This window comes from Ambystoma mexicanum, chromosome 2p, assembly GCF_040938575.1.
Source record: "Ambystoma mexicanum isolate Mex_15411 chromosome 2p, UKY_AmexF1_1, whole genome shotgun sequence".
Classification (NCBI taxonomy): domain Eukaryota; kingdom Metazoa; phylum Chordata; class Amphibia; order Caudata; family Ambystomatidae; genus Ambystoma; species Ambystoma mexicanum.
In genome coordinates this window covers 449,291,736-449,316,811 of record NC_090923.1, presented here as the reverse complement: position 1 = coordinate 449,316,811, position 25,076 = coordinate 449,291,736, and the positions used below count along the sequence as shown (strand labels likewise).

Here is a 25,076-nt window from a genome sequence, read left to right as displayed (position 1 = left end):
GAAGAAATCGTTAAAAAAGACTGAGGTACACGTCTTTTGAAAGTGCAGGAATTACATTTTGAGAATGACTTCCCATATTAAAAAAGCGTTCATCATAGGCAGAGAAAAACGACAGCCCATGAGACAACATTGAAGTCACGTGTTCCATTCTCCAGACTTCTTCAGGAAATTGGTACAATGCAAGTACAGCTTCAAAAATATAAAAGAAAGGATACCTTATTTCCTGCTATGACATCACATAACACGTGTTGACCGGGCATCAAAGAAATACTTCAAATTTGAAGAGCAAATTTAAACACCATTTTGACAGAACGCAATTATTATGATAAATACTATAAATATTACTATAAATGCAAAATTATTTTTAGGAAACGCCATTCTTTATAGCAGGAACAAAAGCATACAACCCACATATCATTTCAAATACCAAGCTAAAGTTCAAGTGTATTGCGATCACAACAATTCACATCTAATAATGTTAACATATAGCACGTGAACACTTCATGGATCCAAAGAGACTCACATATCTTCTCACACTATCCTTACCTCAACCTTCCCATCTTCATTTAAACACGCCTTTATTCTTTCCATTCTAAAGAAATCTTCACTTGACCCTCTCTTCCTGCCAATTCTGGACCCATTTCTCTTCTCCCCGATGTCTCTAAGCTTCTCGGGTGTCTTGGTCTATTCCCAATTTCTACTTTTACCACTGAAAACTCTATTCTTCCTTGTTCCCATTCTGGCTTTCGCCCTCTTCACTCCACTGAAGCTGCCCTGCTTTCTGCTAATTACTCTAAACAATCTTCTTTTAATTCTATTGAATTTATCAGCGACCTTTGACACTGTGGATCATACTCTTCTCCTATCTTTTCTTCTTTTGAATTCTGTGGTTCTTTTTTATCGTAGTGTCATTCATATTTATCTAACCAAATGTATTCAGTATCTTGGGATGGCTCCTCTTCTGGCACACTACCTCTTCTTCACAGCATTCCTCAAGGTTCTGGTCAAGGACCTTTTCTTTTTTCTCTCTACACAGCTCTTCTTGCTGCTGTCACCTTGTCATGTGGTACATCCCATTATTTCTATGCGGATGATACCCAGCTTTTCCTGTCCTTTTCTTCCTTTTCATCTTCAATTCATAATAATCTTACCTCTTGTCTTGTAGCTATTAAATCCTGGATGTGGATCATTTTCTTGTTTGTTCTTCCCGCTAATACTATTCCTTCTCCTCCCTCTTTTGTCTCATTTCCTCCTTCAGAACTACCTATCGCATCTTCTGCTCCTAATCCTGGTCTGTTTCTTGATACTGATGTATCTTTTTTTCATCACATCTCTGTTACTTCATGTGCTTGTTGCTATAATCTGTTTTACATTCGCAAATCTCATCCTTTTCTAACGTTTGTTGCCACCAAGCTTTTGATTTCTTCACTTTTCACATTTATTTTATTTCTCTGCCACACTCTTTGGACTCCCTGTTTCTCACTTGGCCCCTTTAAAGTCTGTTTCCAATGCTTCTATCAACTCCTACACCTTCTTTCCCCCTGTGACTCAATTTCTCCACCATTGTCTTCTCTTGGCTGACTTTCGTTTCACTCTCGTCTAAAGTTGAACTTTCTCTCTTTGTCTTTAAATCTCTCTGTGGCCTTGCGCCCTCTTATCTTTCCTCTTTCTATTCTCCTGCACACGTTCTTCATTTGCAGTTTTAATTTCTATTTTCAGCTCCTCGTCCCCCCAGGCCAAATCAAGATTTCGCTCTTTTACTTTGCAAGATCCATTTCACTGGAATGCCCTTCCCCTATCTCTTCATTTTATTATCTCTTATTTTATATTCCATTATACTCTTAAAACCTATCTTCCTCACTTACAACGACAACCATGAATACTTTGTTGTAGTTTTTATACCTGCATTTTTATGGTACTGTTAAGTGTGTTCTCTGTTCAGCGCTTCGGCGTAAAGTGCTATATAAGTCACAAATAAATACAAAAGAAATGCAAATAAATTAAGCAGTTTCCACAAACACAGATAAATTCAATTAAAAAAATGAACCCCAAGTGGGTGTAAAATCAGAACAATGTACATGTTTAACCAAATATATTAAATTCCTGAAAAAGTAAACAAGAAGAAATAAGAGGAAAAAGGAGAGGAACAACATTCAAGAATACATATACATCTCTCAACATCAGATTTAAGATATTAAGCATTCAGGTGAACAATATCAGTCATCATCATAAAAAGACATTAAGTTCTTCATCCCCTTTGAAACCTTTCGGTTTCAGAGAGTAAAATGTAATGATTAACTTAGACTCCTGCTACCTTAGTTTCAATTCTCTATTACCCTTTCTAACGTGTTCAGGTAAATATGTAAAAGCTAAAAATCTCATGGAGTCAACCTTTCCATCATGGAGCTCAGCAAAATGGTCTGTAAGTGGGTATGGGCATCTTGATTTTATATATCTCTATAATGTTGGAGAATAGATAGTTTAAGTTGTCCAACAATGGAACCATCACATGTTAAATTACACGAGCAATAGATGCCATAAACCACATATTTACTCAAACAGTTAAGTGCATATTTGATTTTCCAGATGTTATGATCATTGTCATATTCAGTATGATCTGTAATTAAGGGCTTAGGAATTGAAGAGAGCCAACTAGACTCTGGTTCAACAGGAGCAAGAAGACTAGGAGATATTGTATCCTTCAGTGAAGGCACTTTTGAAAATGTGATCTTTGGGGGATCATCTAATATACTTATCAAGTCTGGATCGATTCTAAGAATAGGCCAGAGTTTAGACAGTATTGACTTTAAATTCTCATGTGTATTACTAAATTTAGTGATGAATCTTAAGGCAGAGTTTTTTTTACTGTACATGTCTTTTGGGCCCACTTGCCAGGGCCTTTGGCCCTGGCCAGTGAGCATGGCCTCCACATGTCACCACTCATATTTTGAAACACTAAAGGGCCACTAGCCATGGCTCTACCTGCAACTCTCTCTTCCTAAATATCTTCCTTCCCGAGCCCTTCGCTCATCCGTCTCCAACTCCCTCAGGGTCAGCCGCTTCTCGAAGCAACGAGCTGGGGGTAGATCTCTCTCCGCGGCAGGAGCCTCCCTCTGGAACAGCCTTCCTGCCTCCCTGAAACTTGAGGAGAACCATCTCCGGTTCCGGAAGCACCTCAAAACCTTCCTCTTTGCTTCGCTTTCTCTCTCCCTCTCCCCTGCTAAATTCTTCACTAAATTCTGCACTGAATCTGAAACTTGGCCACTCTCACCGACCTCAGTCCTGGGCCTAGCCACTCTCCACTTGCACTGCCTCCCTGGCAACCCCTGCACTGCGGGACTGTCTCTGTATCCCTACAGCCCCCCCTCCCAGCACTTATCTGCACTTACCTTGCCACCAGCTGGCCCTATTTATTTATTTATCTATTTATTTCTACTCTACTTACCTTGTACTGCACTTTTCCCTTCCCCCTACCCCTGCACTTGCGCGGTCTGAATGACACCTGGCATAGTAGGATCGTTGTCTGTCCTCCCCCTGTTCCCCCCTCCCTGCCTCGTCGCGCCTTGAAACACTTGTGTATAGGCGCGTTACAAATGCCATATCATATCATATCATATCATGTCCACTGTACATGCTCCCCAATATGTTTCTTTTGGACCCACTAGGTGGCCATGGCCTGTGGCCACTATACATGTATTTTGGGCCCACTAGCCAGTGCCTTAGGCCTTTGCCAGTCATCACAGCCTTTGGCCGTGCCCGCTGTATATTTTAAAACACTACCAGGCCACTAGCCATGGCTTTCCACCCCACCTCACTGTAGCTGTAAACATCATTTCTTTTTGTATAAATCCATTTTTTTATTTACTTTCTTTTTTTGTAACTTCACCTTTCCGCCCTGGCCAGTGAGCACAGTCTTCAGTTGTGCCCACTATATATTTTAAAATGCTAAATGGCCACTAGCCATGGCCTTTGCCATGACCATTGTTCCCCCAATATGTTTCTTTTGGCCCACTATGTGGCCACGGCCGAATCCATGTCTTTTCGGCCCATTAGTCAGGCCTTTGGCCGTGCCCGCTGTATATTTTTTAAACACTAAAGAGCAACTAACCATGGTTTTCGACTGTGCCCAGTGGCTTAGCCTTCATTCCTGTCCAATCTACATGTTCCCCCAATATGTCTTTGGGCCCACTAGCCAGGGTATTCAGCCCAAATTGGTTCCCATTTTGGTCCAAATCTGCCAGACAGTTTTTGCGCTATGGCTGTTAAAAAACTGCCCTTTTTCTCTGCCGGAAAATTAATGCGAGTAGGCTGAAAACAGCGTTTTTATGTTTTCTTAATAACATTTTCATTTTTTAATGAATTGTTCCCAAAATGGCCAGTTTGAGGGGGCCCTTGACAAACCTTTGTTTTAGAAAATGGCATCCAAACATCCAGAAAGTGAAACGTTGTTAGCCTATTGTGATGAATCCTGCGGCGTCCTCACAGAATCCCTGAATGAAGTCGCCTCCCAGGTGGCCAAGGGAAGGCAGCAGTTAGCTCATCCTAACCCTAGGGGTGGTATTGGTCAAGTTGATCACCTTGGAGGAGAGGGCCCTCAAGGGAACAGGAGGACTCTGTTAGGAGAGACGCAGTATTTAGGAGAGGGAGATTTCTATGGTGCCAGAATATTTAATGGCTTGTTGTCAGAGTAAGAATTCCCTTCACACAGATACCTACATTGATGCTAGTGAAAACTCTTGTGATCAATAGGGGAACAATATATGTAGAAATCATAGCCTTAATATCCTGACTTCTGATTAATATAATTCTCCCTTAAATCTAGACTAACCATTGACCCCGCTAAAAACCCTTCTTTGGAGATCTTTTGATACCCAGAGTAAATCCAAATAAAGTTGAAGTTTGTATTCATGATGAAACCGGTAATCAGAACATTGACGACTTTAAGTCCCACAATGCCCTGAGTACTGGGGCAAGGAAGAGGAACTCAGAGGCATTAAATTGCAAGTTGCAGTCTAGTGGTTGTAATGATTCACACCTGAGTGTGACTTTTGAATATATAATATATAAAGCCTCTTCAGGTGCAGGATATTAGAACAATGAGATGGAGTAGTTGCAGAGTTTGCCTACCACAGTTGCAGGAGAAGAAGAAAGGAAAAGGAGACGCCGGAGCATCTGCCATCTTTGAAGTGGCTGTCTGTCCTGAGAGAGTCTCCAATATTGATGGCCTCGGATGCAGAGGTTGCGCAGCGGGAAGCAGTGTTGTAACAAGCATTCCACTTGGAGAGGAAGCCTCTCCTTATTGTGTGCTATGTCCCGGTGGCCGGCGAGCATCAGAGTACACAGCGAGCAAGATAATCTCCTTTTCCGATTGGCGCGGGCCGAGGGAAAACAGAAGCAGTCTGCCGTGCAAGAGGCAGCAGAACGAAGCTTGGCAACCAATCAAGCGGACGCATGTGCAGACACCGGTGGGTTTATCATTGTCGGGTAATGCCGGTTCGCTCCGTGATCAACGTCTGCACATTAATTACAGTTTTGAATACCAAACTAATATAAAGAAGTCACATTGGTGTAATAAGAACTTTATAAAAAAAGACAAGGAAAGAAAGGTTATAATCAATGCTATAAAAGCCAATACTATTGCCAAAGTGAAGAGGGAGCAATCCTGAAGCAAGCTAACTATAACCACCATCGTCAAAGTAAACAGGGTGCAATACTGAAGCAAGGCCAGCATTGCCAAAATAAAGAGGCATTGTTAAAATGGAACTCCCAGGTTGGTCGAGGGGTGCTAGGAGTTTGCGAACTCAGAACTCAATGAAGGCCTAACTCCTTTCCTTCCCAAAAATTGAACGCAGCCCCGACAGACAGCAAGTTCAACCTGTGCTTTATTACAGCCAAAATCAAGAGGGATCAGTACAAGGAAAGAGGAATCCGTGGACATCTCGGTGAGCCCTGGCTCGCAGGCCAGTTTTGTAGCAACATGTTATCAGCATGACATCACAATCTGGGACCTCCTCCAGAAAACCTATCAAGAGAGTGGATTGGATGCAGAGTGGTAATTTCCATATAGCAGTCCCTATAGCTGTTAGATTACTAGCTCTCCCATGTCAGTTTGCTGGCATGGACAATCCCCGAAAAATGCTACTTCTAGAATGTTGCAGTGTGAAGGTCTGATCATTGGTCCGTGCCCATTGCTACCCACTCCTAGAGTCCTGAACTGTGATTGGTTAGTGCTGTCACCCCCTGGCCTGGGACTCAAGTCAGTTCTCAACTCAAAGTGTACCTTTTCAAGGTAATAAGAACAACTATGTGTCTGCATTTTAACGTGTGTGAACCACCACGGACTATGAGAGGGCACGTTCTCATCATGCAATACTCGGCTTCTTCTGTAACAACTTTGTTGAAAGCCATTGTCTGGCTGTGTGAGACTGCTCCGCTTTCCCAGCTGCTAGTTATGGTTCATCATCGGCTTGGCCGGTCACGTGTCCAGAGACCGTGTTTCTGAGCTCTGCAGCTCTGAATTAGTCTGAATTTGTAAGGAATTATCATATCTTCTGTGCTGGTGTTACTGCATTTCAGGGACTGGGATGTTTCACGCATCATGACAACCTTGGCAGTGGGCCCTGTCCCACACGGTTTGCTCTTCTGTTCGCTCTGAATTCAGCTCAGCTTTTACTGAGATGGTTGTGGCCTACTTGTAATTTGCCTGAGCCATGGCGTGGCTCTTAGCCTGGTTGTGCTGCTCTATAGTATCCATAGGTTAGCTGTATGTTGCGCTGTCAGGTCCCTCAGGTGCTTCTTCAGTTCCATAGAGTTAATTGCACATAAGCATTTGCAAGCATTTTCACAGGATCTCTTACATCTTGCGGTTTCCACTTTGCTGCAGTCAAGCTAATGACAACATAATAAAAAGACAGTATGTATATGTAACTGACCTCTATCTTATTGAACGGTACGCACGTGTTCTTCATGTATTCCGGTGCGTGATTATGTCCCGATGTGTGGATGTCAAGTGTGCTTCATGTCTAACGCTTCTATGTCGTGGTGCTTTAATGACTTTAAGTACATTAGTCAGCGCTTTAATCGAGGCTGTCAATTGAAGCATCTTTAAGGGCATCCACAGGCTCCTCGTCCACTCTAGGCAGTGTCTGTGCTTGCCCTGGGCTGTAGGGTTGGCAGAGTGGGTACCTCTCCTCATATTTGTCGATCAGATGGGCAGTGGGGTTCGGTCCAGAATGGTACGAATGGTCACGATTCCTTCGGTTCTTCTTACGATGGGTGTGCCTGGTGGATGGGAGAGTAGGGGTAGATTTTGGCCTTCCCTCTTCAGGGGCAACATTTCAAAGAGCGTATAAATCATGTTGGCTAAATAACAAAAAAACATTTAGATAGATAGATAGATAGATAGATAGATAGATAGATAGATAGATAGATAGATAGATAGATAGATAGATAGATAGATAGATAGATAGATAGATAGATAGATAGATAGATTATTCAGCATTTGTGCCATCAAAGCAAAATACATTTCCAATGAAGATCAAAATTATAAAAACAATACTTCAATTTCTTCAATAACACAGTTAAAATTTAAAAGGTTATATTCCATTTTTTAAAACAAATAGAAAAAAATTGCATTCCACTTTAAAACTAAGAAAGGCCAGTTAAACATGTTCGGTTTGTCTAACTCAACAGAAGCACATTCTTCTTAGCCAGGCAAAATAGTTAATATCATCCCTTTTCCTACATAAAACCATTTCATCTGCTGTCCTTCGAATGCCTTTCAGTTTAAAAATTGGTTTTAAGTACAGAATTCTGAGTGCATTGTAGCTAGGGCAAAGAAGTACTAAATGGAGAGCAGACTCACATAATGCCCCACGTGCCAGGCATTTGGTGCTCATTTGCCCGTTCCAGTTCCTCGTATACAGCGTCACTCACAACGTCCCTGCTCTGAAATCAAAGAGGAAAGAGCAAGCATAGCCTGGGGAGATAATGTCCAAATACTCAAAGCCAGATGCTACCTTAACCTGTAGGTAGTATTGTCCGCAAGAGAGCCTTGCGCAAGCTGCCTCCATCGATCTCTTTCTGTCCAGCCTACAAGCTGATTTGACCAGATTCTTGGAATTGGCTGACGTACTGGATGCTTGTTCCCAGAGTGATCCAAGATTCATTCTCCTGCACAATGATTTTATGTGCTTCAACCGCAGGTTTGAGGGACTGCCCTCCAACGCAAGATAGTTTACAATTCTCTGAACATATGCAGCCCAGGTGTCATCCAGATGCGTACCCAAACACTTAGTGGTTTTGTTGCTAGTGCATGCTCAATGGGGCTTAAGTTGCACTCACTATGCAATATAGCGTTGGGTGCACTATTGGGCTGCATCAGCGAAGATTTTAGAAATTTGTTTTCGACCACACTCATAGCCCCAATTTTGGTGTGGCCCCAAATTCTGCACCATACAGAGAGGCCATAATAGCTTGTAATCTATACAAGTCTAGGGCTGGAGACTGCCCCCACCTCTCGTGTGAGTTTGAAAAACCTTCTTAATATCCCCACTATACTTATTTAGGGTCATGGTAGCTTTTATGACTTGTTCGCCCGTGGACAAGTTCTCAGAAAAGGACATACACAAATAATTGTAAGTCTTGACTTGCGCCAAGATTACTCCTACCTCAAAATTGACTTTGACATTCTTGTTTGTCCTGTGTTTTAAAACAAGTGTGTTTATTTCGCTTTTGTTAATAACCAAGGGAAGAGCTCTGCACTTACAGAAAGATTGTAACCGTTATTGCCAGGGTGAAGAAGAGGCAATAGTTGAGAAAGACATCAACAAGAATTGCCAAAGCCTAAGAGGGACAATTGTAATAAAGAAACATTGTCAGCAGTTGCTTGATGTGAAAGTGGGAAAACAAGAGTGGCAGGAGAGAAACCATCCTGGTAGAAAGTATCAAGGAGGAGAAGAGCATAACCTGCATTGCATATGACAAACACCACACTGGAACAAACAGCAACAATGTGTATCATTTATTTATTTTTCCATTTGTAAAGTGCCTAAGCCCGGGGGCATCCGGGTGCTGTTTTAGGACATGTTACACACGGTGTGGCTTCACATAGTCAACAACAGAGCATTACAAACAACTTATGAGGCTAAACAGTATTACTATTCGAGACGAGCTGGGGGCAAGTTTAGTCCAACCAAAAGTTTATGAGAATAGTCTTCCCAAAAGAAGTTGTGAATTTCGATGTTGAAAGTCAAAGACTTTTACAAAGTGTGTGAAGTAAATCTCACCACAGAGTACTTGTAGTAGTATTAGGAGCTTTTGTCCTGGCATGCGAGCATACCTGGAAATGGACCTTTTAGTGGTAGTACTGGCAGGTTAGTGCACCAGGAAGAAATCATTGGAAGTACTGCATTGTGGTTGAAAGTTATGGAAAAGAAGAAGTGGCAAAACCACCAAGGTTTTCACTAGGATGTGGAATCATCCTGACAAAACATTGTTCTTGATACAAAAGAATTTTGAAAGTATTTTGATTTTTAAGAAGAAGTTGTGTTGAACTTTTGTCTCAATATGTGGAGAGATGAAGACTGTCCGTTTGGGTGAACCTTTATTAAAGTCCAAGTGAAACTCCAAGTCCAAGTGAAAGGGTTTTGGAGTAAGATGAACTTTGTGATCAAAACCTGGCTACAACAAGGAACTTTCTTATTTGAACCTTTGACTGAAAATCATGCTTTGATCTTGGGGAAGGGGATTTGACCCAGGTTACAAGGATAGACTGTTATTGGATTGATGTTGAATACAATAGTTATTTCTGTTACATTTGAATTGTCATATATCACCTTTATGAGTTTGGTGTATGTATAAGTGTGGGGACAGATTCCTTTTTATTAGAGTGTTTTCCTTTAGTTTATTTTGATATGCAGGAAAATCCTGTTTAGGCTAGGGATAGTGAGGCGTTTTTCAAACCGTTATGAGTTAATAAAATGGCTACCAGTGAAAACCCTTTACCTTTAGTTATTAGACTCGTTCATCCTCTCTGCTATAAAAAGCACCAAGGCCATTATAAAGGTGTTAAGGAACAGGGGACACTACTGGATAGATGTATACCAAAACAATCAAGAAACATAAGTCCATGCTTTATGCCCAAATTATTTGGTCCAAATCTGCAGAGCGGTTTTCGCGTTACGACTGTTGAAAAACTGCACCTTTTCTCTGGTGTTTCATTTTCTTAATAACCTTTTCATTTTATAACTTTTTTCTTCCCAAATTTTGCAGTGGGGGGTTTCAACAAACCTTCAAAATGTCATCAAAATGCATTCAGCAAGTCAAAAGTTATTTGCAATATATTTAAATGGCTGCTTTTTCATTTCTTAACATCCTGTCAACCTCTGTGCTGCAAAGCACCATGGGAGATATCACTTCACTGTCAAATATTTAGAAACCACTGGATGAAATAACCTTAGACCCCACCACCAGAAATCGAGTCAATGCTTCGTGCCCAAGCTGTTTCGTTCCTGGTCCAATTCCGTCCAGCAGTTTTCACTGTGCGCTCAAGCGAAAATTACTAGGCCGAAACTGCATTTTTTTGTTTTCTTAATAACGACTTTATTTTTTAACTGATCTTTCCCAAAATGTCCAGTCTGGGGCATCATAAGTACAATTTTGTTTGCAAATTTCAGACAAATCCATTGTCGAAGCCAAAAGTTGATACTTGATACACAACTTAACTACAGTGTAGCGACCGCTGCACTATGAAATATATATAAATTGCAGGTGTTGTTGATGTTATGTGGCAATGATATGGAGAGTCTCACTCCTATTGGGGTCATCACTGTCCCAATCCACTACTTGAAATGGAAAGAAAACTTAATGAGTGATGAGCAGGGATCTTTACTGAGGCTACTGAGGCTGCCGTTCAACACTTGCCCCCACTTACAATACAAATGCAGGTGACAAAGATTGCATGAGGGGAGTGATGAGCAGTGGCACCCGAGTCACTACCAAATAGGTGTGCAATATTATACGTTGAAATAGATTGGCAGAGTTGCACCAGAATGAGTACTATTTAGGAAGAGTGGCTCTGCTAAAAATAATTGCTCAAGTTGTTTGATTCATAATGTGAAAGCACCAGTCTAAGTTACAGTATTAATGTACATGCATATGATTATAAGCTACATTACTGGAGAAGTCTGTATGAAATAACAAAACGGCAAAGAGCATTGGTCCTTTGGGAGTTGCTGAACTAGGTGCATTTAATAATTTCAGCTGGTAATGATGTTCTCATGTTTCAACAAGTCCCCTACAGAGCGAATCTGCATTGGTCACCTAGAAGGGATTGACCTAGGGAAATATGCATTTTTAGTCTAATGATTTCCTTCTACGCCCTCAGCCAGCTCCACTAGACTGCCAACACTGTGCCTGAAACTGCCCATTAGGTTTGAAGAACCTACTGTACAGTGTGAGGGGTCAGAAATGTGAGGCGGACAACTTTGTGAAGGTTTTTCATAAGATGCAATTTTATTAGCTTGGTTTGATAAACACCTCAATATCACCACCCTAAAGAGAATTTCCCTGCCTATCAAAATAATTAAAGCAAACACTCTAACAAAAGGAATCTGTCCCTCACACTTATACATACAGCAAACATATGAAGAAAATATATGGCAATTCAAAATATAACAAACCCACAGTTATAGCAAACATATACTCAATAACTGTTTCTCCTTGTGACCTGGGTGCTGTTCCCTTCTACAGATTCAAAGCAGGAATTTTGTATCCACAGTTCAAAATAGGAAAGTTCTGTTTTACAACACAGTTCTGGAAAACAATGTCCTTCTTGCTCCAACAAGTCTTTCAAGGAGACTTCCCCCAGTTTCAACAGAAATAACTTTCTGTGTTCTCCACTGATAATAAAAGTTCAACAAAACATTCTTCAGAACCAAAAGCACTTTCACAGTTCATTATAAATTATAGAAATAGTTTGTCAGGATGATTCCACAATGATTCACAATACATGGTAGTGGCCTTGCCACTTCTTCTTCTTCATAGTCTTTAACCACAATGCAGTACTTCAATACCTGGTCTACTCGCCTGCCAGGTTTAACACTACAAGGTCCCTTGCCCAGGCGTACTCGCTTGCCAGGACTAAATAGATTCTACATGTGGCCAAGTGCACATCACATGATTAGGCCTCAGGGCAGGAAAATTATCTCAGTAACCCAACCAATCACCTAACAGCAACCCAAGGTGAAGAGACCGAAACTCACGTGTGATGGAGTTGGAGTCGAAGATGATATGGTCAATGAATTGGGGGTTCATATGTAATCAGTAGTATGTATATATGCGGCAGCCAATGAGGGTGGGGGATGAACACTGTATATTGTGTGTGTCACAGATGACGATTTTCGCAGTTGTAATGTGCTTTGTGCTCTGAAGAAGAGAGAGAGCTCTGCTGTTTTGAGCTCATAATACCCTGTCACCATTTCCTTTTTGTATACAAATAAAGCTCTTGTTCTTCTCACAAAAAGGGTGCACCAACCCTTTTTCCTTAGAGGATCATTGTTTATCTGCCTGGTTGTTGGAGGTTTACCTTACAGAACTCACTGTTTGCTGCATACGTGTCCGCTCGCTCTGAGGCCTTCGTGTCTTCTGCCTTTGCTGCTTCCCGCTCCACGGTAGGTTGCTTTGTCTTGCTCCCCACGGCCCACTCTGGTCAGGGAAAGAGCATTCCTTGCTCCACAGGTGCTCTGGTGCATGTCTGCCACCAGAGCACATTTCACTTTTGGGGAAGACATTCTGCCTTAACGCTTCCCGCCACGTAGTCTCTGCACACGAGACCCCCAGGGGGAAAGCCTTCAGATCGAACGCTTCCCAGAGCGCAATCGCTGCATACCCGGTCCTTAAGGGTAGAGACCCTCACAAAACTGGCATCTGCTTCCCAATCAGCAGTGACTCCGGTGTCTCTGCTGCCCACCAATGGCAGATGCTGCTGCAATGTGCAGTAACGCAGAGTACTCCACACTCTGCTTCTCCTACTGCCACAATTGCCCCCACTCCAACTACTGCTCCTACTGCTGTTGCTGCTCATGGCCTGCACCTGATAGGGCCCTTTATACTCCCTAGTCCCGCTCATGTGTGGGTCATTGAAATCATTAGACTGTATCTTGCAGTGTAATGCCTCCAAATCCCTCTTCCTCGTTCCAGTACTTTGGTCATTATGGGACTTGAAGTCCCCCATGTTACAAATAAATGTTTCTCTCTTCATATAATGTGTAGATGAACTTACTTCACTTGTATTACTGATCATGTTTTGAAGAGGACATTTAAAAGGTGTCAATGATTGTTTTGGAGCCATAGGAGTGCCGGCTCTATCAGAACTTATGGTGGCACTGTTCTGATGTGCATACTAACTTCTTCTTGTCGACTACAAGAGTTCCCATCTCTACAAATATGGACAACTCTACGGGTGGAGCTTCATGCCTGCGAAATGATTGATTAAGACAGGCTTTGCTTATCCCATGATGAATAACTTTAGAACAAGAAATCTCAATCTGACAACAAGGCATGACATTCTGGAATCACTGACATCTCTCTGTCTGAGGGAGACAAATACTGCGTCTCACCCAACAGAGTCTTCCTATTCCCTTGGAGCCCTTCTCCTTCCAGCATTCATAGCTTCTTGCTTCCCTGGTTGGATATTCTAACCTCTAGTCCACCAATGCTCTCCCTGTGATGCAAACCTGAGCGAGCACTTATGTAGCTAAGAACGATGGACCCATGTGTGTTGTGCACAGGATAACCCATTAAATAGGAAAGAGGCAACACACAGAAAAATGCTGAACAAATCCTTGCATGGTTGCTAATGCAGCATCTCTGGGAGAGTTTAGAATCAAAATGGTGGCAATGTGTGTCAATGAAACACTGCTTCAGTTTAGAAAAAAGAATATTATGTTCAAATGTCACTCTCGGGTACAGTATATCAAAACATATTACTATTTGCGAATGGGAACTCAGAAAAGAAGGTCCTATCAAGCTCATAATGGATGAGATTCCAGTGGAAATTGTAGGCACCTTTCATCCTCTTTCAACAAACCCTAGTGGGAGCAGCTTCCACATTTACTGCCAGAGACGGTAGAGATAGGTGCATTAGGTTTCTGACTGTGTTACTGAAAATTCACTACGAATTCCAGCATTTGAAAACATGGTGGGGTGAGCAGGAAAGCAAAGTTGAAAATAGCAGGACTCGTGGGCCACCACTTTTCTTTTTTTAGCACATTTATTTGACTAAAAGCTGCCTGCTGAAGAATAAGGATGGGTCACTCCTGGCAGACACTATACATGGCCAACAAGTGCATTGATAAGGTATCAATTTTCTAGACATTGTAGTGACCATGGTGACCAGATATGTGAATGTTGGAATGGCAGACAGAACTCATCTTTGCATTTGACATTATGCATATGCTGGCTTCACTGTTCATTTGAATTTCATCCACTCGTCTTTCCCATTTGATGCAACAGAGATGCAAAGCTATCTGCCCTGCACTACTCAAAACACTTTGCCATTTTATCTGCATTTTGGATCCCAGTGAAGACACGGGATATGGGTGCTGGCAACATCGCTATTGTATTACTAGCTTCCTTTTGGATCTACATAACCATCCAAACTCGTGGCAGCCTACGTGGGATGAATGTATACGTTTGGTTTAGTTTTATGTGCCTTCATTCTTGTGTCGTGCCCCTCTTCTCTGTTTACCTGTGTGTTAGGTTTTGTGTCTCTTGTCTGGTGACTGGATTTCAGGTACAGGATGAGCTTCACTGGGAAAGGAGGAAGTGTGTAAGAGGGCTGAAGGGCCAACAGCTCACCCACACAGCTCTTTAGTTGAGGGAGTAAGACCTATGGCACTCCCTACTAGAGGGAACTGAAGAGGGAGGTTTAAAGCTCATGGATTAACAATAATTCTGAGGTCTAACTTACTCAAGGACCTATTCCTAATTGGTCTGCTCGACTATACTGCATCCATGCACCACCGCCTCAGTGCCCCTTTGTCGCCTGACTGGGAACAGGCGTCAGAGTCTTAAATCTGTATTCACCCCAGTGATTAGTACAGCACCCTCCAGCACAGTTCGGTCAGCTCCCCAGGAGTGCTGGCTTGGAGTTCGTGCCCCACATTTCCTGAAAAGTGGTCTTTGCTGCCTCCATGACTGGAACTGTGTTAACACCATCAGAACCAGTTACTGCACTGAACATCCCGATAGCACCCGATTCGAGTTTTCAGGTGTTTCCTTTCTTTTCTCCTCCCTTCCTTTGAGTTGCCTTTTCCCTGATGTTGCCCTCCCAGCACTCCTTCCTTTCTCCTTTCTTTCTTACTTTCACTTTCTCAGGAATCTTTTTTCTACATGTCATCTTCCACCTCCTTCCTTCCCCCTCATACCTTCCCTTCTCCCAATTTGTCATTCTTCTCCATCTCGTCTCCTCTTTCCTCTGTCAACCTTCAGTGTTTTCCCCTCTCACCACTCCATCCTTTTTCTATCGTGCCCTGTCGTGCCCTTTTCCCTCCTCCCATTATTCACTCTTCACTGTCTCTCCACCTCGTCATGCCTCTATCCTCTATATATGTATAGCTCAGTGGTAGCGCGCTCGTCTTGGAAGCAAGACAATGCAGAGCAACACAGGTTCGAATCCTGGTTCCGAGCTTAGAAATCTCTTCGGTATTAAGCGTGTTATAATAAACCAATTATATTGTTATATTTTTTCCTATTTCCACTTCACCTCACCTTTTTCCACCTCTCCTCTATCTCCTCCTCAATGCCACTCTCTCCATGGCTCTCTCTTATCTTCTCCTCACCTCCACTCTCTCCTCACTCTACTGTGTCTCCTTTGCCTCTCCATTGCATCCTGTATCTGATCCTCACCTCCTTGCTCCATCTTGACTCCATTCCCTATTTCTTTCCGTTCCCCAACATTCCTCTTGATTATCTCCTAATTCCCACACTACTGACAAGGATAAGCGTGTTTTTATATCTGCACTCGCTGGTCTATTGACTGACAAGTACTGCATTGGAGACGCCTGAGTGTACTTGCCACTCTCAGATTGGGATTTGTGGCCTTTCCATCCTCCTAGCTTCCCCCATGCTAAACAGCTGATCCTTCAAAGCTTGTTAGGCTTTTCGTGGCTCAACGGGCCGAAGCTATGGAAGGGGGGGGTCCTTCCATTTTGGAGTGAGGCGACCTTGCCATGGCACCCACCTGACTTCAACATAGTACAGCAGGTTCCCCTAACTACTAAGCTTCTCCCTTCTAAAACCATTCATTCTTTCTGGCAAATTCAGGTCTGTATTTATGCTCGTGGTTCGCTCTGTGGACCTCGCATTTCGTATCATTCCTCAGAACATATCTCTGACGAGATTAGACCTCCATTCCCCTTGGTGCTGCTCTGGGTCATTATTGCCAGTCCGGAAAGCTCGGCTGCCTGCACTTCATTCAAGGCTAGGGATGGGTGGAGGCGTTGGGGATCCGGCATATACTGTCTCAAGGGTCAGCATCAGGTAGCGGGCCGCAGTCCCCATGCGCCGTGGTCTGTAAGTCTCCTCTCAATGAGCCTTTCACAGACTTGAGGAGCAATGTTAAGCCTTTGGAGTTCTCCTTTGTGCCAGAGGAACCACTCGCTAGAGCTCCATCCTCATCCTATTAGCCTCCCTCTCCAGTGACCTCTCTTCAGGAAACTGGGGAATTGTGTGATCAGGCGGTAATGATAGTAAATAATACATTCATAAAACGTGTGTACCATATATTTACATCTTGATAAGTGCATTGTTTCTTCATGTTCGATCTGAGATATTTCGAATTATAAAGCATTGGGGGTTATTAGCCCCTCAAAGAATAATGTCGCATTATTTACATCTGACGAATATGTTGCACATTGGTCTGACGTTATTCTCCATTACAGATATGTGTTAACAATCTTTTTCTTTGGCACCCATAGAGGACAGCATGCCTGGCTGCAGTTGGACCTCAGAGTACTGGACCACGATTTGCCAAAGAAACCAGGCCCAGTGACCTTGTCTTTTGTTGTCCGGTAAGACCCCTGCTGTTTGCTATTCCTTTCATCTAGACCTGCATGTTTGAAGTCCAATAATCAAGTATTTTATTTCTATTTTTTAAGTTTCATGTTTCTAATCTAGGACTCCAAAACATTACAAGAGTGATATTTCATAAGCGATCATTAAAAAATGACATTGGAGACAAAACAGACCTGTTGGGTGTTAGAGAGGAAAAGAAGGGTCAGAAAAAGGAAGAGGTGTGTGACGCGAAATGGGCGATGAATAGAGAGAGAGTAGTGGAGCATGATTACAAGAGGCTGAGGCCAGGCACAAAGATGAGCCCGAGGCTAGAAGGATGTGCAGGGTGGGGGTAAGAGATAGGACAGAATAAGAGTGGGGAAGGGAGGAGGATGAGGGTGAGAAGAGCAAGCAAGAAAGGCAGAACAGGGAGAGGAATATTTGAAGAATTGTTATAGTATACAAAGAGCTGTTGCATTTTCAGTGCAGGCTCCTGTCAGCAGATTGTTTCAAAACACTGGAACGTTTTCAAGAAGCCCATCTTTGTGACCTGTGAATTTATGTAATTTATTTTCAGACTTTTTAGTCCAACATATTGGACTAAAGTATCTGAGGGTACAAAGGGCAGCAGTGAATATGTATATTTCAGAAATGTTGGGCCTATGCAGTAACCACATTGTCTATGAATTTGAAGGACCGCCACGCCCAATCACAGCCATGTCTATAAAGGGTTTCTTTTAAAGAGCCATGGTCGAGATTTGAAGGCTTTGGGACCAGAGCCAGTGGCCAGGGATATTTTAACAAACACAGGAAGAGTGTACAATCTTTCCTGTAGGCAACATCTCAAGGCTTTCATTGTATGCTTCATTGTGATGTGTGACAAAATGGCTTCTGCCCTGCAGGATGACAAGGGTGAGTAGAGGCTAAAGCGCCTAGTCAGTCCTCAGACTGCTACAAAACAAGAGTGATCCCAATCTTAAAGGTAAAACAGGCACAGTTAAGAGATACACCTCCTTCACCTTTTGTGGTAACAGAAGGCAATACTCTTAAGAGGCGTGTGAATGTGATTCGGCAGCAGCTCAAACAGCAATAGTACAACAATCCAAAATAAGAGGAATGTCCAATCAAGGTTCTACACAAAATAGATATACTTTAATTAAATACATCATCTGAAAAAAATTACTAAATAGAAAACACTATACAAAACCCATCCCTGAGGAAAGAGCACAGAATATGCACAGATAGAAATATGTAGCACTCTGGGTGATGAATCAATGGGCAAGTAAAAACCACAATGTTTAGAAACTGAGATGTTCTTGGATGAAAAAAGGGGAATTAATAACCCAACCAGTCTCTAGGGCCCAAACCTGGAGCAAGGGGGCAGGAAATAGTCATTGGTACCTTCTTGCAGTTCTTGGTGGTTTGATAGGGTCAAAACAGGTATCTTGGTGCTGTTTGTGCAGTTCTATGAGGTTTGAGTACAGCGGTCGTGTTGTTCTAGATGGGGAACAAGGTTGAGCAGGGGTCGACCAGGAGCTTGCTGCGTTTTGAAGTGATGCTTGAAGAAGGCTTCAAGGTTGGCACCTGTGTTTTATATATGTGTTAGTGCTTCCCTTTTGAGGTTGAAGTTATGTGAAATAAACCACAACTCTGGAAGTGTATTTTATAATATTTAGGGATGGATTGCAGTTGAGCATCAGGTGTTCACCTAACCGTAGTTCTTTCTATTTTTCTTTGTTTAGTAAGTGCTTCCATGTTCCCTTGTGCCCCCCCTCCCCTTCTCGCACACAGGTGTTGCATGTTTAGTTTGATTCTTCTACCCTGCTCCCCCTCCCCCACCTCCAGCCTACTTCTGCAGGAGTCTGTCCTGGTACATTCTGTTTTCACCATCACCGTCTTGTGGCCAATACTGGATTTGACTTTTATGGACTCCATTGATTCACGGTGCGTCACCCTTTCTCAACTCTCATGCTGGACTTCCTTTGCATCTTGTACTCATGGTGGCCCTGAATCATGCTGTTCCCATCTTCATCTTGTATCCTTGCATCCTGGCTTGCAACATTGTGTGTTACTACTGACTTCTGCAATTGTGTTCGCTCTCCCCTCTTGCTTCTCTACTCTTTTTGACTGCTTACTCTCTGTTCTCACCTCCTTTCCCTTTCTCCCTTTTCCTATCTCCTCTCCTTACTTTCTTCTATGCACTTACTCTATCAGAATTGTCCCTGGACCTAGTATGATAGCAACCTCCTCTGTCTCCTCCCCCTCTCCTTACTTACCCCCTTCCCCCAGCAATATTTGAAATGTTGTCAGGCCTAGTACGTTAGTCGCTAGTTTTGTTCCTCCCCTCCCTTTCTGTACCCCTTTTCCTCACCTTTTGTTTTTCTCTGGCTCTACCATAAATGTCGTCAGGCCTAGTATGGTAGTCACATGTCTGTTTCCATTTCCTTCCCACTCTCCCCTCCCTTCCTTATCTATGTCTTAGCTCTTGCACTATCTGAAATGTCATCAGGCTGAGTACAATAGTTAATTTCACATCCTTACTGTTCATGGCCTGTAAGAATGTCATTGTATTTTCCCTTGTTCCTTGCCTTGAAGCGCTTTGAAAAACATTGTGTATAGGCGCTATATAAATAGACTATCATATCATATCATAAGGGAGGATTGTGAGGGCCTCCAGGGTAGGTTCGACAATTGATACTACTGCAAAGATGCTGGTGGATGGATGTCTGGCTCTTGTTGATCGGTTTGATGAAGTATTGAAGGGGCTCCAAATTTTGAAGGCCACGAGGTTCAGTTTGATGGTTAATTCGAAGAGTCTGGAGACTGGATGTGCAGGTCACTTTGAGCAATTTCATGCAACGTTCGATGGTGGGGGCACGATGATCCACCAGGCTCAGATCAAATGACGATGGTAATCGGCAGCAAAGATGTTGGTGGGTCGAGTGGTGGTTCAAAGGCGACAGATGCAATAAAGAGATTGTATTTCTAGCTGAGGCAATGAGGCACTCAGCTAGCAGGTGCAGCAGTGTACTGATTCAAGCATGCAGTTCAGCAGTCCAGGTACCACATTTGCATTGTTTTAGATGGGGAGCCGATGTCGAGCAGAGGTCGAACATGATCTTGTGTGATTTGAATGCGATGCTCGGAGAAGTGATGGTCGTGGGGGCACTAGGGTCGGCTTGACGGTTGGTTCAACAGTGAAGAGGCTGGTATCATGGTTCCCTTTTCTTACTGTTGGTCCTTGTGGCATCACATCTTCCAATCTGTTCCCCTTCTGGCATGGTGGTATGGTGGCATTGAGGCACCCACCTCTTATGTTTGTGCCCAGCACAATATGGCGACACATAGATTTCTCTTGACTCTCTTTCATCACTTCTGGTGTCCACACCACATCCTACATTTTCCACCTGCGCAAGACCTTTGGCACATCTCACTGCTAAGGTTGTGTCCTTAGTTCAGCACTCCTCTACATTCCTTCCCTTCTTCCTTGCAATTCCCTTGCCTAACCTGGACCCTTGTTTTCCTGTGCTCCTCACCTGTGTTCTGCAGTCTCTCTGCTCCTTTTCCATGCTTGCATCCTTCTGGCTATCGTTGTTTACCAGACTTCTTCAGCAAACCCACTCCTCCAGCATTTGAGATTGTAGCACTCCTCAACACTCCGTTGGATCCATTCATGGATTTTCCTGGGCTGTATTTTTTCCCTTTCTAGGAGATTCTCTCCTGGTCTCATCCCGCTTGTTTCACATTACACAAGCAGGGTGGCATCTAGAGCGGACTGTCCATTTCGCCACAATACTGGAACGCGAGACAAACAACTGAACAGCTTATCCCCTCTGTCTCCACTGGCCACACAGCATCAGGTAAGATAAAAACCTGAAAGCTGTTGGGTGAATGGGTGCACTGTTCGAGTCGAGTGGCTTTGGTGTGGCGTTCGTAGTTTGCAGTTCGAAGGATCTTCCAGGGTGTGATCAACTGTCGATGAGGTTCTGCAACAAAATGCAGGTTGTTTGAAGATGTGGTTTGAAGGTGGCGTGGGAACTAAAGAGCTTCAAGTTCGAGCCTGGGCAACGATGTGCTCGACTAGCGTGGTGCAGTGGCAGACTGGTTTGAACTTGCAGTGATGCGGGTCAAGATGGTAGAGTGCCAAAAACATCTTTGATGGGTCCTGTAGTTTCGAAGGTGCTGAACGGGCTGGAATCAAGTTTCGAGGTAGGTCAACTGGAGAAACACAGGCTTCCTGGATGTCTCGGTCCTCTGGTTGCTGTCCCCATACAGTCAGTAAATGATAGGTTTCAATCCTTGTGCTCAGGCTCTCGCACACAGAGGAGGCTGGCCAACATCTTCAGGTGACCCTCAACACAGTGAGGTCCTGGCTACCGTTGTGGCTGGCAGAGAAGCCAATATTTTCCCAACAGCAATTCACCCTCACTGGTCCCAGAAGATTGTTGGGGAAGAGAGCTCACCTCTGCCTTGGACTCTCAATCTTCCTCACTGGTGGATGACTTTCAGAAGAACAACTTCCGCAACAGTTGTTCAATGAGTACTTCCTTAAATGTTTGTCCAAAAGTGAATAAAAGGAGTGGGAACCCCTTTCTTTTAACGGCAAATGCCAACAGATGATTGGACTAAATGTAGCTTTCTATAGGCGGTCCAATCACTGTTCTTTGAGCAAGTGGACTTTGCCTTCTAACATCACACCCAGAGTGGTTTGTGCTACAGGAAGTGGGGGGGGGACAGGAAAGAAAGATAGAGGCAGAGAGAAACAAGCTGGTGGAACCCTCAACCAACTGTAAAAACCTCCCTCTCTCTACACTAATCCCACTCCCTCCCCTCTCAACAGAATCAAAAGGCCTTAGATATGCAGCACCCAGATGTTAGGTCAAGTCTTTTGTGAATGGATCTGCTCTTTGATTTCTGTTGCCAGGCCATCTTCCTGTGGAATGGCTGTCTCACTGGGTGGGTGTTACCTGCACTCACAAAGGAACAACGAGGCAATCCCCCACCCTCCAGTCCTGCCAGCAGTGGCACGATCCAGCCTGATTGGGGAGAATAGACATAATTACTTCACAGCTGAGCGGCCTGACACATGTATCATATCAAATTGCTATGCCTATAATAATTATGAGAAATGCCATCCACCATACCTTAACTGACGTAAGGTTTATATGTAAAGAATCATCTACCACCAGGAAGGGAGACTCAATTATAGGGTTTTGTTTCAGGAGTTCATGTCTTAAATGCAGCGCCTGTTCTGCAGAGACGTGGCTGTTACTGAAGTTGTCAAATGGGCACTTGTCTCCTCTGAACCTGGTCTGTGGCACTGGGAGAGGAGGCGCTGCAGATCCGGTACACACTATCCTTTTGACATGGAGCCTATGAAAGGGGAATCTGACCAGCAGATTATCCTTCCAGAGATGCAATTACCCATATCATTTTATTAAATTAAATAAATAAGATAAAAAATGTGTTTTAAAAAGCCAGGACTTCTACGCCCTTGCCAAATGGCCATTCGTCACAGAGGGTGCATGGACCAATCAGCTTGTTTCAAACACAGGCTGAAAATACTAATCGCAGCCCTCCTTTGGAGTGAGCTGTAAACTCTGTGCAACAACACACCATCTTTTCTAGAGGCAGCCCCTGCCCCACTTTTCCTCCCTTCACATCCCCACACCTGTGTCCTTAACTCCACTAAACAATCCCACACAAATCGCTTGCCCCCACACATTGCTGTTTCCTACAGCCCCTCTCCATCATCACTCCCTCATCCACTCCCAACAGAAGTGATGTGGGTTGTTAGTGAGGTAGTAAATTCAATGCCAATGTCGTTCTGAATGTACTGTAGTACGCCTTGTGTCACGACAATAGCTGTGAAATGCAGCAGAAGATGGATCGGGAACACGTGGGATAGTGAGGGACTACTTGTGTAGGTGTGTTCAGCGAGATCATTGTTTTTGTTACCAGGATATATTTTTCTATCTCGATCCTAATCATCCTTCCTGTTATGATGCAGGAGCAGATGATTTTAACTAGTGTTGCATATTCCATCTGGCATTGATTGTGACAACAGCCTTAACCCCTGACTGCCAGCTTATGTGGTACAGAGTCTGACTAAATAGCGAGAGCACAATATCCTGTGTCGCACTTCTTGCACTGGCTTCTGGTGCTGGAGCGCATTCACTCTATAACTCTCTCTGCAGTTCATCGTGCCTATCAAAAATTTGGTCCATCGTGTATAAAAATGATCATCATATTTTAACATTTTTAAAAAAAATGCCACTTAACTTTCCCATTATTCTTTGGTCCCATCCTACAGGCAACCTAAACATTTATATATTCGAATCAGTGTCAGACACCATTGTAATCCTCTGGCCTAACCAGCCACCCAGCTATTAGTGCCGTGAAGCCACCTGTGGCTTGTGCGCCCTTTAGAAAGGATGACACATAACATAACATATTGCAGGAGGCTGAAACCTCCAGGGCTGTAGGCAATTTCTTTGAACAACCTCATCAGACTAAGTGACTTTTCTTCATCTAATGGCACTAGCTGGGCCATTTAAAAAATATATATAGAAGCCCGTTGGTGCTTCACCCTCCTCTAGTAGACTCCAACCAATTGTTATTATTAATTATTTTATGTTTTAGTCCTGCCTATTGAAATAGGTCTCGACTCACTAAAAAGGCCCTTTTCATGGGTCAGATAAACCTGGCATATGTTTCCCCTACATATGGCATAATGTATGACTGTGTAAGAGTAGATTTCCTTTTGGCGTGAAATTCTCTCCACCTGAGTCCCCCAGGACGTTTTGCTGGACTCTTGTTTTTTTTTATTTAATCTGAGTGGGAACCTTTTTCCACAATCACTGATTCTTTTACTCTAAACTGGGGTAGCCTTTTTACCTCTTTTTTTTATACTTTCTAATGGAGTTATGCTTTCATTCATGTTTCTGGCATCTGCAATGTATTGTGGCAGGACACAGCACGTTCTGTGCAATGTTGCTGGAAGCTCTTTGAACTTTCCTTTTAACATTACCTGTGTTAACACATGTTACCAGGGCAGGGGGACACCCTTTTGTCTCTCCTGTATTTTATTTTGTGAGATCAGCACCCCCGACCTTATGTGGAGTGCTGAGGGGAAACATTGTCTCCCTTTTCTCACTAATCCAGTAACTTTTAGTTACTGTTACAAGTTCATCTGACAGGCTGGTGGCAGTGTACCTTTTTGAACAACGTTTTGAGGATGTTAGGCGCATGCTGCCTTCGCAGCTACGAAAGATGTCAGTACGGTCACCATTTGCCCAAAATGGTGGCTGTACTCTTTTGAACCCTGTTCATGATGACGTAGTCTTACTTGAACCTTCTTCTACCTACCTCAGTGGGGTGATCTTGATGGGTCTTGTGTCTTTGGCATGCTTTCCTTGGAAAGCCCACCAAGGTTCTTTGAGTGTATGAAAGGACAGGAAGGGAGGGAGGTACCCAAAACTCCCTTGTCTTTGTCCTGCAGCGTGCCTGCCTGGAACCAGTTTGAACTGGGAGGCTAGCTATCCCCTTGGATAGCCATCCCCCAGATTTGCATGAGAGGCTTGCCTGGCGATTGGTGGGCTCAGCCAGTTTTCTAGCATTAAAGGGGAGGGCCATAGAGATGAAACTGAGAGTGGAGCACTGGACTGAAGATCCAAAGAAGAATTCGAAGAAGGACATCCCAGCAACTTCCAAGCGACCGCCAGAGCCGTTGAGTAACCGCTGAAGAGCCAACCCCGATCTTTGAGTGACATGGAAGATCTCTTGAAGACGACTTCCTCTCATGGACTGGTGGGCATAAACAGTCTCAAGACCACCTGCATTTTACGCCATCCCACGAAGCACTGCAACTTTCCTGGGCTGCAAACTCCCGATACCCTGGAACCTGTGTCATTTTGTGGTGCAATGTCTTACGTGTAGTTTTGGCTGGAGCCATGTGAGTATCCTTCTGGGCCTGCAGTGACCCTTTTCTGCTAATAAACGTCCCGTCAGCTGAGTCATGG

The 25,076-nt window shown here is 43.5% G+C and overlaps 1 protein-coding gene across 3 annotated transcripts in view; it reads left to right on the top strand.

Annotated features, from left to right (window-relative positions):
• FRMD4B (FERM domain containing 4B) overlaps positions 1-25,076 on the top strand; it is a 1,720,334-nt gene that overhangs the window by 1,049,876 nt on the left and 645,382 nt on the right. For all 3 annotated transcript variants that reach the window (XM_069643814.1, XM_069643813.1, XM_069643812.1), the window contains one exon: positions 16,980-17,072. In XM_069643814.1, coding sequence (XP_069499915.1) covers positions 16,980-17,072 — 93 coding nt within the window. The remainder of the gene's footprint in view (positions 1-16,979; positions 17,073-25,076) is intronic.